Below are 12,981 nucleotides of genomic sequence, written 5' to 3'. Positions count from 1 at the left end.
CAAACAAAAAAAAGAGTCACATATAATTTTGCAGAGCAAAAAATACCTGAAAGCACATACTTTAAAAAAATACATGTATATATATTTTTGAGACAAATTCTTGCTCTGTTGCCGTGGGTTGAGTGCAGTGGCTTCCCCATAGCTCACTGCAACCTCAAATTCCTGGATTCAAACAATCCTCATGCCTTAGCCTCCCAGGTAGCAGGGACTGACTACAGGCATGCGCCACCATACCCAGACAGGGTCTTTCTCATGTTCAGGACGGTCTTGAACTCCTGGCCTCAAACGATTCTCCAGCCTTGGCCTCCCAAAGTGCTACGATTACAAGCATGAGCCACTGCACTCGGCCTGCTTTATAATTTTTACAGTTGTTTGTTCTATATGAGTTTGACCTCTTTTTTAATACTTTTCCGTATTGTCTGCATTTTCACTTTTTTACATAAAGCACACATAAGCAAAGTTATTTACACTTTCAAAGCAAGTTAAATAAACAAACCTGATACATTAAAATAGCTGTACATTACAGACAGTACTAAACAAAAAAGGATAATTAAAGAAACTAGAACTTACTTTTGAAAGAAGTCCTTCAGATCCTGAAGAAGAGACACTTTTAATGGGGCCTGACGTTTAATGAATATTTTGGGGAGTGGAACACATACTTCAAGAAGCCGAATGGGAGAATAACTGAAAGAAGAAAAAATACAAAAAACAGTAGAAAAATAAAAAATATTTTAATATCTTAAGTGGAGCTGTATCATGATGGCCAACTAAATCTTTAAGGCATAAGAGAAAATAAAGCTTCTGCAAAATGGCATTTTAAAACAATCATAAAGATACCTAAGATAACTTTCAACAAATATCCTCCCCAATTTTGGAAGGGTTTTGTTTTGTTTTTTCACTGCATTGTGGTGCCATCATTTATCCTTTGAGGCTATCCTCATCTGCTATAAAAACAAAATGAATTTGATATAGACCTTCCCTATGAATAAAGAAAGGAACTCCTTCCTAAGATTAGCTTGGATATAGGTATTCATTATCTTCCCAGCTCCTGAGGTTTCTTAATGAGTCTTTATTTCCTTTCCACCTGAGAATTTATATTGACTAGTAAATGCTACACCCCACCTAGACCCTAAATTCATGATTAAAGCTCTTGCTTAAAAAAGGAAATGAACTCTAATTAGCAAATATTTCCTGAGGGTCTATTATGTGACAGACACTGTTTTAATTGCTAAGGATGTAGCACAAAACAAGAACCAAAATTCCTGTCCTCATAATTCAGAAATAACAAAATTTCGGTAACAAAGAAAACAAATATTCAAAATATGTACCAGGTGGTACATACTTTTAAAAAAATAAATTAAGAAAGAGAAGCAGGCAGTGCTTGGGGTGGGAGGATATCAGGGCAAATGAGATTTGAACCAATACCTACAGAATTAAGGAAACAGCAGGCAGATACCTCAGGAATGAGCAATTCAGAGAGGGAAGAACAAAGTATAAGACTCTCAGGCAGGAACCCACCTGACACACATAGCTGAGGCCCAGCTAGGAGGCCAGCAGGGCTGTAGTGGGTAAGTGGGGGAGAGAATAGAGCGGGGACTACAGGCCAGTAAATGGACTCTGGCTTTCACTCAGAATGAACAGACACTCTTTGGAATGTTTAGAGCAGAGGAGCGACATGAGCTGATTTTCCTGAAAAAGGACATTTCTGACTGCTTTTTGGGAGCAGACTGCAGGGGCAAGGCCAAAGGGAGACTGGCAGAGGCTACTGCAACAACCTAGGTGAAAGATAACAGAGGCTCAGCCCAAAGTAGTGGTAGAGGTGGTGAAAAGTGTTTAGACTCTGGATATATTTTGAAGGCATAACCTGAAGGCTTTCTCAAATTATTTAATACCACAATGGGAACCATCCACTCTTTGAACATGAAATTTTAGTTCTATCAGAAATATTTGATTAGCCTTATGCTAGTTAATATCTTAGGAAATACTCTGACAGACTGTAGGATGCCACAACAATGGTTAAGAGTGAAGCCAGTAGAAGAAGATTGCCTAGGGTTCAAATCTTGACTCCATCATTTACTAGCTCTTTAAGTGAACATAATAATAATACCTATTTCTTAGGAGTAAATAATACTGAAAACTCTTAGCAGAGTCTGGCCCTCTACATTTGAAAGGATGGAGATGGGCCAGGTGCAGTGGCTCACACCTATAATCCTAGCTCTCTGGGAGGTCGAGGCGGGTGGATCGCTCAAGGTCAGGAGTTCGAGACCAACCTGAGCAAGAGCGAGACCCTGTCTCTACTAAAAATAGAAAGAAATTACAGGACAACTAAAAATATATAGAAAAAATTAGCTGGGCATGGTATTGCATGCCTGTAGTCCCAGCTACCCAGGAGGCTGAGGCAGTAGAATTGCTTGAGCCCAGAAGTTTGAGGTTGCTGGGAGCTAGGTGGACACCATGGCACTCAGGTTAGCCTGGGCAACAGAGTGAGACTCTGTCTCAAAAAAAAAAAAAGAAAGAAAAGAAAAGACAGAGATGGAGAATGACACATATCTACAAATTAATTCATTCTAGTAATAGTGAAAATGTTACTATAACATTATAGTTATTTATAATGATTATGTGATCAGATACAGATCCCTTGGACTTCTTACCTGAAAGATGCCACCATTTGGTTATATGAGAAATACTGGTGATAATCATGATGGATGGAGTGACCACATGGCTCAGCATTGGCTCTACGAGTATACTGGTACCCATAAAATCTAAGTTCCAGGTATTTTGCAAATGACATGGACCAGGACTCATTGGAAAGAGCAACAACTGGTGTTACCTAGAATTCAGCAAAAATAGTTTATCTAATCACATATTGAGAATCTTCTTTAAAAATTATATATTTTATCTTCTAATATAAACCAAATACATTCTGACTGCAGAAAACAGGGGAAAGAAGGAAAATTCAAAAGTGTGTGAACAAATGTAAACCTGAAAGAGCCAATCCTTCAAAATGGATCTGGAGTGGCCAACTGGCTCTAAATTTAAAATAGAGCCAAGCAACCATTTGCTAAGTAGAGGTCACACACTCTACACTGAGTTCTCCAAAAACCTACCCTTTTAACTTTGAGACTCATCTGAACCAACCAACCAACCAGAATTCGCCTACCTTGCCAATCAGAACTAAGAAAGTTTCAATCTTTCATTTGCATAAATGAATCTAACTAAGAACCTAGGCAGGAACTTTTGCTATAAAACCTGAACCCAGAGGATCACTTGAGCCCAGGAGTTTGTTGGAGGCTGCAGTGAACCATGATCATGCCACTGCACTCAACCTGATAGACTAGCCTGGGAGACACAGCGAGACCTCCTCTCTTTTAAAAAATAAAAACAAACCCAAAAAGCTCTGAAGAATCTCTTCATTCTCTGGAACACAACACATCTTCAGTTTACAACGAAGGCTATGTCTCCCTGGTTTGCAAACTGCTCACTAGAATAAAGTCATTTTTTCTCCAAATTCCTTTTCAGAGAACTTTTGTTTATAGGTGGGTGGAGCTGGGAGTGGTGATGGAGAGCAGCATCACCAATAATCCTACCGTTAACATCAATAAAATAGTATATGTTTATTTTCTTTCTATATATGAATATATATGTTAAATACATAGCCACACAATCAGTGTATTTATAAATAGAAACTCTTTCCTATAATTAGCTTTATAAACTTTTCTTTTTTTGCTTAGCAATATATCATGAATATTTTCCCCCATAAAATAATCTTGTACAACTTTTTAAGTAGCTACAGAGTATCTTATTATATAGACGTATATTTAACCAATTCTTACCCATATACATTTAAGACTTTATTAGTTTTTCCTTATTAGGATGATGCTCTGAGGAATATCTTATATATACATATTTACAAATGTCTGTAATTATTTCCTTGGAATTAATAAAGGTGGGAATTGTTATGTCAAAGAGCACAAACATTTATACCGTCCTTTGATATTTTTTGCCACAGTGTCTTCCAAAACAGGTACACTGATTTACACCATCTCCAACAGTATTTGAGAATACCAATTTCCCCTCACTCTTACCAATCCTAAGAATTAGGACTGAAGTCTTTTAAATATGATTTTCTTAAAAAATTCTTTTAAAAAGGCATTTTACTGGCTTCATTTATACTTCTTTGACTATAATGAGTAAAATTTATTCACACTGGCTATTTACATTAAATTGCTTTGTCATATCCTTTGCCCATTTTTCTATTATAATGGAATATAGAAATTTAATATTAAGTGTATTTATGTTTGGTCACATATGGTGTAACTTCTCCTGACACCAGAAATTTTTCATTTTAGTGTAACAAAACTATTTGCCTTTTCCTTTCTAGCATACCCCCAAAAGCAGAGATTTTGTTTTAAAATAAAGTGCATCTACTGATGCATGCAAAACATAAAAATCAAATTTGAGTTATTCATTTAGTGCAGTGGTTAACCTACAAAGTTCACATTTTCTACAACAAAACATTACCAGCTATATATCAGGAAACTAAAGGCCTATAGGAATAAGTATGAAAGTAACACTGATAATTGCTAGAAATAGTTTCATGTCTGTATGTTTGCTGATACAGGAGGAAGTTTGATTTTGCCTTTCTCTGCCACTGATTAATGTAAGTCACACATTTATTATTTTATCTGTGATTCCCATATGCACCTTCCAAAAGTATACTCCAAAATAAGCCAATTAAGACAGAAATTAACTTAAATTTGGTACATACTCACTACAAACAATTTAGATAAAAATTATATATTAAAAACATAGTATTGGCATCAAATTATTTGTTCCAGAGTTAGAAAAAAGAGGCATACAGAAGAAATAAGATGCATGCCCTTTTCTAAAGAACATACATAAAAACAAGTACAAATCAATTTCAGCATGGTCTCCTTCTGTATCTCTTAAGACAGAAACATTGATATAGGCTCAAGTTTATCATACAAATATCCTAATATACTGCAGTTATTGCTTTATAAGTCCGTCTCCTCCCTTAGTGGAGAGAAGTCATTTCTTAATCTTTTTCCACTCCTAGGGCCTACCATAGTACCTGGCACATAGATGGTATTAAATAAATCTTTGCTGAATAAACAAACAAACATAATTGAAAATTGTCAAGATACAATCTCCAGATATTCTACTGGACATGGCACTTGTATTTTTCTTTAATGACTGATATATTCCCAAGATGAGATCTTCAAAAAACAAATATTAGATTGAACATACAGCACTGGAAAGTAAAATAAAAAGAGCCTAATGACAAATAACAAATCTAAAACAATACAGACCACCCTCCCACCAAAAGAACTACACAAATAAATAAATGACACATAAAATATTATAGTAACAGAGAATATTACCTGTTTGCAGATTCTGCACCAAGAATATGTGAGAATTGTATGTTGATATCCAGGTACTGGAGAATCTAACTCCTTCAGAATTATCTGCACACAGCCTTGGCCATGGACAAAGCGCCGAATGTGATGCACCATGGGGGTATCACAGAACATGCTAGGACACTGATAAGAAGGCCTTTGACAAACAAGAGAGTCCTTCTCACATTACGCATGAAACAGAGAAGCCATATATAATGAATACTGGCTAATCAGAACCACTGTCGATAGTGCAACATCCTCTTTAGAGTAACAGTGACTGGTGAACAATCTCTACAGAGACTCAAGCTGCTCTGAGACTGCAGTTGAACATCCTGTCTTCAACTATAGCATTGTGACTTGCATTCTTTAAGCACCTTCTATATGCCAACAGTTTTAAAACATTTCATTTTACCCATTAAAAGCCTGACATTTCTGGAGATTGTTATTTCCTATAAAGGGGATTTATAAAGATTAAATTACATGTGTTTTGTCATGTATGTGGTGAGTGACAGCACTAGGAATTAAAGTAAGGTCTAGCTAATTTCAACATTTCCTTTGCCTCTCATGTGACTCACTATAAAAACAGACATGCTAAAAATGTCTCAGGGAAGGCAGGGTAATCAGATGAAGGAAGATATGAGGAATGTACCGGATAAGACATCCCAGTATGAATATGAAACAGACTACTTCTTTGTATGGTATACTCTGATACGTGCTATGAAAGTAAGGACCCACACAATAATATGTGACATCCAACCCATGTTTATGTTTCAGGTTGAAAGTCTAGGCATCAAAAATGAACAATGGAATATATAAGGAAATTTTCTCTTACCTGAAACAGTATCTCTCTAAAAATATTCCTAATGTAAGATCATTCTTTCCATAAAATTCCATCGTTACTATCCTAAAAGAAGAGATCATCTCTTAGAAACATAAGAATTACCACACACCAAAGATATTTTGTGAGACCACAAATTCTGATTACCCTGTTAAATGTATAATATTTATAATGAAGTATTAAACCAGGTAATATTCTCTGTTCCTAGAGAACAGGTTTTATCTCATCTAGTAAAACAGGTTCGTCCAACTGCACTACTTCTATAAAAGAAAAAATAAAAACAGGTTTAGGCTATCCACACTATAGCATCTTTTTCATTCCCAGTACATTATTATCTTATGAAACTATTTAATGAGGATACATAAAATTATAGTACTGAGTGAAACTAGTTAAGAAGAAATAAAAGTTTCCTTTACAAAGGTTTAATCCCTATCAACATAAAGTGGGATTCCTGCTCTCTAGTCCACACCTTTACTGAGCATGGAGAACAGCAGCTCAAAGCACCAATTCTTAACTTTGTTTCTAACTTATAAATGCCCACAAATAAGAAAGTTTGGCCACATACCTGTCAAAACCCACAACTGATTCAAGCCTTGACCTAAGAAGTCCATACACTCCCAAAGAAAATTCCTAATAGGTTCCTCCAGCCCAAGTCCTCCTGCTGGAGCTATACTACTACTAGAAGAATCCTTGATTTTACTGCTGAAAATAAGTGCTTCAGGTGTCCAAAATCAAAATACAGAACACATTTTGTGAGGGAAACAATGTTCCAAAATAAGCAGTTATGTTCCATTCTATTTTTTAAGCTAAAGTATGTAAGGCTATATATGTCTTTGCAAGACTTTATCATTTGAAAAATATAAAACATTATAAAATGAGTTTCTATTTCTGTCAATCCACTTAGAATTACGTTTTAGAATAAAACCCATTAATAAGGCAAAAAGGCTGACTGCTTTTATAAAAATGATATGTGAAGGAAAGTCTACCTAAATTGTATGTGTTATCATCAAAATGCTTTTAAACTAGATTTTGTGTGTCAGCTTTCTTGGATTTCTATGAGCATCCCTAATATGAAAATATGAAACGTCAAACACTCCAAAATCAACTTTTTGAGCACCAACATGATGTCACAAGTAAAAAATTCGACACCTGACACCTTTGCTTTCTGATAGTTCAATATATACAAACTTAATTTCATACACAAATTAAAAATCTTGTACAAAATTACCTTCGGCCTATGTTTATATGGTATATATGAAAAATAAATTAATTTAATGCTCAGATTTGGGTCCCATCCCCAAGATATCTCATTATAAATGTGTAATTATTCCAAAATCTGAAAAAATCCAAATTCCAAAATCTGAAACACTTCTGGTCCCAAGCATTTTGGATACTCAACCTATATAAATTTCTCCTCTATCCTTCACATTTTTTTCACTGTTGACATACTCTCATTAACTTCTACCCATGAACAAATACATATTTTCATATTTACTTTACAAGTTTAAAAGTTCTATCAATTCATATACACCAGCAGCATGCCATATACCTAAAAACAGTCCTAATGGCTGTATTTTTTTTTAAGTTGCTGGAATTCTGTTCATAAGTGCAATAGCGTAGGGAGATAAGAATCTTACCAAGGACTGACACAGGCACTGGGCGCATTGCTGGACTGGGCAGAAGAGCTGCTGAAGAGCACGCATAGTCTCTGGTGGTTAACGGGATTCAGACAATCCACCTAAGAGAGAAGGAACAGATGAGTGACCGCAAGTTGGAAAACATTCCAATCTCAATGAATGCTTCTAATACCAAGCACATTCCACTCTATTTGGAAAGCCTCCAACCTTCACTATAGGACTACTGGTGAAGATTTAAACCTATTATTACAAGAAACCAAGTATAAGAAAGAAGAGAGTGGTTTTTGAAGTAAGACAACTCAAAAAGTTTAAGTTAACCTTAAAAATAAAAAAAGATGTCTAGGCCAGGCATGGTGGCTCACGCCTGTAATCCTAGCACTCTGGGAGGCCGAGGCAGGCAGATTGCTCAAGGTCAGGAGTTCGAAACCAGCCTGGGCAAGAGCGAGACCCCCGTCTCTACTAAAAATAGAAACAAATTAGCTGGACAACTAAAAATATATAGAAAAAATTAGCCGGGCATGGTGGCACATGCCCGTAGTCCCAGCTACCTGGGAGACTGAGGCAGTAGGATTGCTTGAGCCCAGGAGTTTGAGGTTGCTGTGAGCTAGGCTGACACCATGGCACCCTAGCCTGGGCAACAGAGCCAGACTCTGTCTCAAAAGAAAAAAAAGATGTCTAAATAGCTTGCTTTTTTAAATACTCTTAGTTTTACAAAACTACATTAAACTATTTAGAGGAAAAAGTTAAATATATCCGTATGAAACAGTCTGAACTGATGGCTAGATGTAACATCAATCTGAGACACCCAGAAATCTAAATTCTACGGTATTTATTTAATCTGTGGGCCGGGCGCGGTGGCTCATGCCTGTAATCCTAGCACTCTGGGAGGCCGAGGCAGGTGGATTGCTCAAGGTCAGGAGTTCAAAAACAACCTGAGCGAGACCCCATCTCTACCATAAAAATAGAAAGAAATTAATTGGCCAACTAATATATATAATATAAAAATCAGCCGGGCATGGTGGCGCATGCCTGTAGTCCCAGCTACTCGGGAGGCTGAGGCAGGAGGATCACTTGAGCCCAGGAGTTTGAGGTTGCTGTGAGCTAGGCTGACGCCACGGCACTAGCCTAGGCAAGAAAGCGAGACTCTGTCTCAAAAAAATAAAATAAAATAAAATAAAAAATAAAATAAAATAAAATAAATATTTAATCTGTGCCTTCAGACTCCAGTATTGTTGATGAAATAAAAAATCAAAATATTTTTTAAATAAATAAAACTATCTATGCTTTATGGCTGTTTCTGATCATTACAAAGGTAACACTTACTCTCTGTTAAAATTCAAATAGTACAGAGGTACATGAAGAAGCTCACGAAACACATAAAGCCTCTCCTCTTCTGATTCCATCCCACTTCCTGACTGAGTAGTTTGACAGTATTGTTTTAAAATATCCATTTTAGGTATTACAGTGTCTATAGCCTTAAATTGAGATAAAATGATATTCTATAAAAAAATAAATAAATAAAATGAAATATCCATTCTAGAGCCAGAAACAGTGGACACCTATAGTCTCAGCTACTTGGGAGGCTGAGACAGGAGGGTTGCTTGAGCCCAGGAGTTTGGGGCAGCTTGGGCAGCATAAAGAGACTCTGTTTCTAAATAAAGAAATAAACAAATAAATAAAAAATAAATCCATTCTTTTTGCTAGCTCTTACACATACACACACATACACCTCCCCTAAGTAAGTACACACAAGAGATTTTGTTTTTATAAAAATGAGATGATGCCATATATATGAAAACACAACTTGCTTTTTAACGCTTAAAAGTATATCATGGGCCTTATCCAGGTCATTAAATGAGATTCCACTTATCCTTTTTATTGCAAAAAACTGGAAACTTCTTCGATAAACATCTTTGTACAAATATTCTTACAAAATGCAAGCATCCTTATATAAACATGCTTAATTATTTCTGCAGTAAAAGATTATAAAAAGTAGGAGTCCTGAGTCAAAGGAATATACATGTATAAGTAAATTAAGAGACTTACCACTTTCTATAAATTTATACAAATGTGTATATAAACATAAATTTATATAAATTTATATAAAACTTATGGAAGGTATTTTTTCACACTATCTTTAACCATAGCTCTTTTACCACTTTCCTTTTTGCCAATTTCACAAATAAAAAATTAATTAGCACCACTATTATTCAGTACTTCCTTGACTACCAATGTAATTGAACATCTTTTTGTTTGATTAAACAATTGCTTTTCCTTGTCTAGAGATGGATTTGTCCCATTAGTTTTATTACTACCATTTGTTTGTGTCCACAAACAAATCTTCCTTAATATGCTCTCAATTTCATTCTAAAACGAAAAAAAAAAACTACAGTCATAGACAAATAACAAGTTATAGAATTTTATGTTAAAAAAATAAATAAGGCCGGGCGCGGTGGCTCACACCTGTAATCCTAGCACTCTGGGAGGCCAAGGTGGGCGGATTGCTCGAGGTCAGGAGTTCGAAACCAGCCTGAGCAAGAGCGAGACCCTGTCTCTACTATAAATAGAAAGAAATTAATTGGCCAACTAATATACATAGAAAAAATTAGCCGGGCATGGTGGTGCATGCCTGTAGTCCCAGCTACTTGGGAGACTGAGGCAGCAGGATTGCTTGAGCCCAGGAGTTTGAGGTTGCTGTGAGTTAGGCTGACGCCACGGCACTCACTCTAGCTTGGGCAACAAAGTGAGACTCTGTCTCATTCATAAATAAATAAATAAAGACTCTGTCTCATAAATAAATAAATAAATCTAACATTTTTTTTAAAAATGCACCCATTGCCTACAATAAGCTTCTCTCACCCTCCCTGTCACTACCATCAAAAGGATCAAAGAAGCATCACACCACATCCAAGTCATCCTGACCGAAATTATAAGCAGCTCCACACTTCCCTTTATCCCAGGACTCTTACTACTTTACTGTGCTCTCATCTTAAAATCCTAAAACCCATTTCATTACTTTATAATTCTAAATCACACATATTAAAGTAACACAGAAGACAGCAGACTCAAAACAAACAAAGCATAGGAGAAAATATACTTACAACTGCAGGCAATTTGTCAAACTGGCTCACCTTTGTTGACCACACTGCATCACTCGGAATCAGCCCTCTCTCTTCGTCATCCTCAGTTTTGCTTCCTGATTTACCACCTGAGGTACCTGGTGCATCCTTTGAATGAGCAAAAGGGTCTGAATTTTTTTGCTGAATTCTTCCTCCTCTGGCTCGATAATCAGCCAGCATTCTACCCAAGCTCTGGCTATTGCCCAGATGTTCAGCAATTCTAGTGCTCACTAGCTCATGTGAGGGCAAGACTTGAATAGACTTGGCCTGAATACTTCCATTCATGCCCTGAAGCCCAGAGAGATCCCTAAGTAGCTGTTTCTTCCTCCTGTTGTCCATTTCTTTGAACTCTTTATTGAGGAGAGGAGACCAGTAAACCTGCTCTGCAAAATAATCTCGGGTAGAGCACCTCATCCCCTTTTCAGTTAAAAGGAAGGGTTCTCGGAATGTGATTACTGGGGAGATACAGAGGATCACATCTTTTAATTCCTGTTTAAAGGCCAAAGAATAAGTCTTTCGTTTATCTTCAGAGGGGGTGACTTCTTCAGTAACATATAATCCAGAGTCATCCTGTAGAGGGTCTCTAAAGGCTCTCATCTGGCTTTTAGGATCCTGTGGTTCATCTGTTTGCAGCAAAGACTCTGGCTGCTCATTGCCTACAGCATCCTGTTGGTCATCCACGTGGAGTGGTAACAAGGACTCTGGTACTGATGGGAAGAAAGCACAAGGGATACCTGCAGGGCAAGCTGTTGTGGCATATTCTTGGTGCTTCAAAGAGGCAACAGCCTGTGGAACACTTTTACTTTCCTGCTCACTCTTCTCAAACACAATCCTTGATTCCAGCAAAGTGCTATCATCAGAAGGCAGAGACTCAGGAGGGATGTCAGGCTCCCAGGGGAGGGAACTTCCACTGTACTGCTCTTGTGCAGTCCCCTCAGGCCCCCGTCCCTCAATCAGAGAATGGAATGAAGAGTTTTGCATTAATGTGGGAGGCATAGCAAATTCATCCATGAGAAAGGAGATTTCCAGTTGAGAATGATAAGCTACACAAATCATGAATATTAGGATCTCCTTAACTCGAGCCAACTCATAATCAGAGCCTCCTCTAAGCTTGATTGTACAGCCTAGGTGCTGTGGACAGCCTTCAAAAAACATCAGTGTTTTGGTTTGTTCTACAAATAAACAAACAAATAAAAAAGTTAACAAGGCTTAGGAAGTCCAGACAGAATTAATTTACTATCTTAACATCTACAAAAGAAAAACCCTCATGTGAATAAGACCACAGTCGCCTATCTTCACTTAACCATTACTAATAGATATTTTCTACTGAATAAGCATTGTAGTACTGATGAGTTAACTCATTTCCTCAGGTCCCCAGTCTCAGGTGAATCCATGCTAAAGATCACTCACCATTAGGCAACTGAAAAATCTGCATATAAAATTTGTGACAAGTGCCCAGGTGTGGTTTCGTAAGTAGCTGGTCCATCGACATTACTAAATCACCCTGGGTCATCCGACTGATTCGTTCTAAAACTTGCTACAACACAGAAAAACATCACATTAAAAAATTAGAGAAGAATAAAAATCTTAGTAAATTTAATCAGAAAAATAATTTAAAATTTAAAAATAACCCTCACAATCAATTTCCTTAATTTTAATAACTATATGACAAATAAAATTTTTTTGATTCTATATTAGTCTACACTTGGTTGCTTAATCAGTAATGTGCCCACTAAAACAAACTATATTCACATTAATAATGTTATCAAAAGGCATTTAAGCATGACAAATTAGTACAAGATACTGTGGAAAAACCAAAAAAAACTTTCTAAAATTGGCCTCTATTCTGCAGAGGGTACACTTTTCAAGGGAGAGAACATTTTTTGCTTGTGCAATTCCCCAACCACATTTGGATCAACAAGTATCTACTGATTAACTCATGTTAATTCCACCTTTGATTGTATAGATAA

General features: G+C 36.6%; 1 protein-coding gene across 7 annotated transcripts in view; it reads right to left on the bottom strand.

Annotated features, from left to right (window-relative positions):
• The window catches only part of PIKFYVE (phosphoinositide kinase, FYVE-type zinc finger containing), an 83,507-nt gene that overhangs the window by 24,286 nt on the left and 46,240 nt on the right, over positions 1 to 12,981 (bottom strand). For all 7 annotated transcript variants that reach the window (XM_012752097.3, XM_012752101.3, XM_012752099.3 and 4 more), the window contains 7 exons: positions 12,422 to 12,548; positions 11,024 to 12,183; positions 7,893 to 7,993; positions 6,250 to 6,321; positions 5,403 to 5,574; positions 2,652 to 2,830; positions 571 to 684 (listed from right to left, as the gene is read on the bottom strand). In XM_012752097.3, coding sequence (XP_012607551.2) covers positions 571 to 684; positions 2,652 to 2,830; positions 5,403 to 5,574; positions 6,250 to 6,321; positions 7,893 to 7,993; positions 11,024 to 12,183; positions 12,422 to 12,548 — 1,925 coding nt within the window. The remainder of the gene's footprint in view (positions 1 to 570; positions 685 to 2,651; positions 2,831 to 5,402; positions 5,575 to 6,249; positions 6,322 to 7,892; positions 7,994 to 11,023; positions 12,184 to 12,421; positions 12,549 to 12,981) is intronic.

The sequence above is a fragment of the Microcebus murinus genome, chromosome 8, assembly GCF_040939455.1.
Source record: "Microcebus murinus isolate Inina chromosome 8, M.murinus_Inina_mat1.0, whole genome shotgun sequence".
Classification (NCBI taxonomy): Eukaryota; Metazoa; Chordata; class Mammalia; order Primates; family Cheirogaleidae; genus Microcebus; species Microcebus murinus.
Note: the sequence above shows the minus strand (reverse complement) of the source record. Positions and strands in the feature narration are given on the sequence as shown.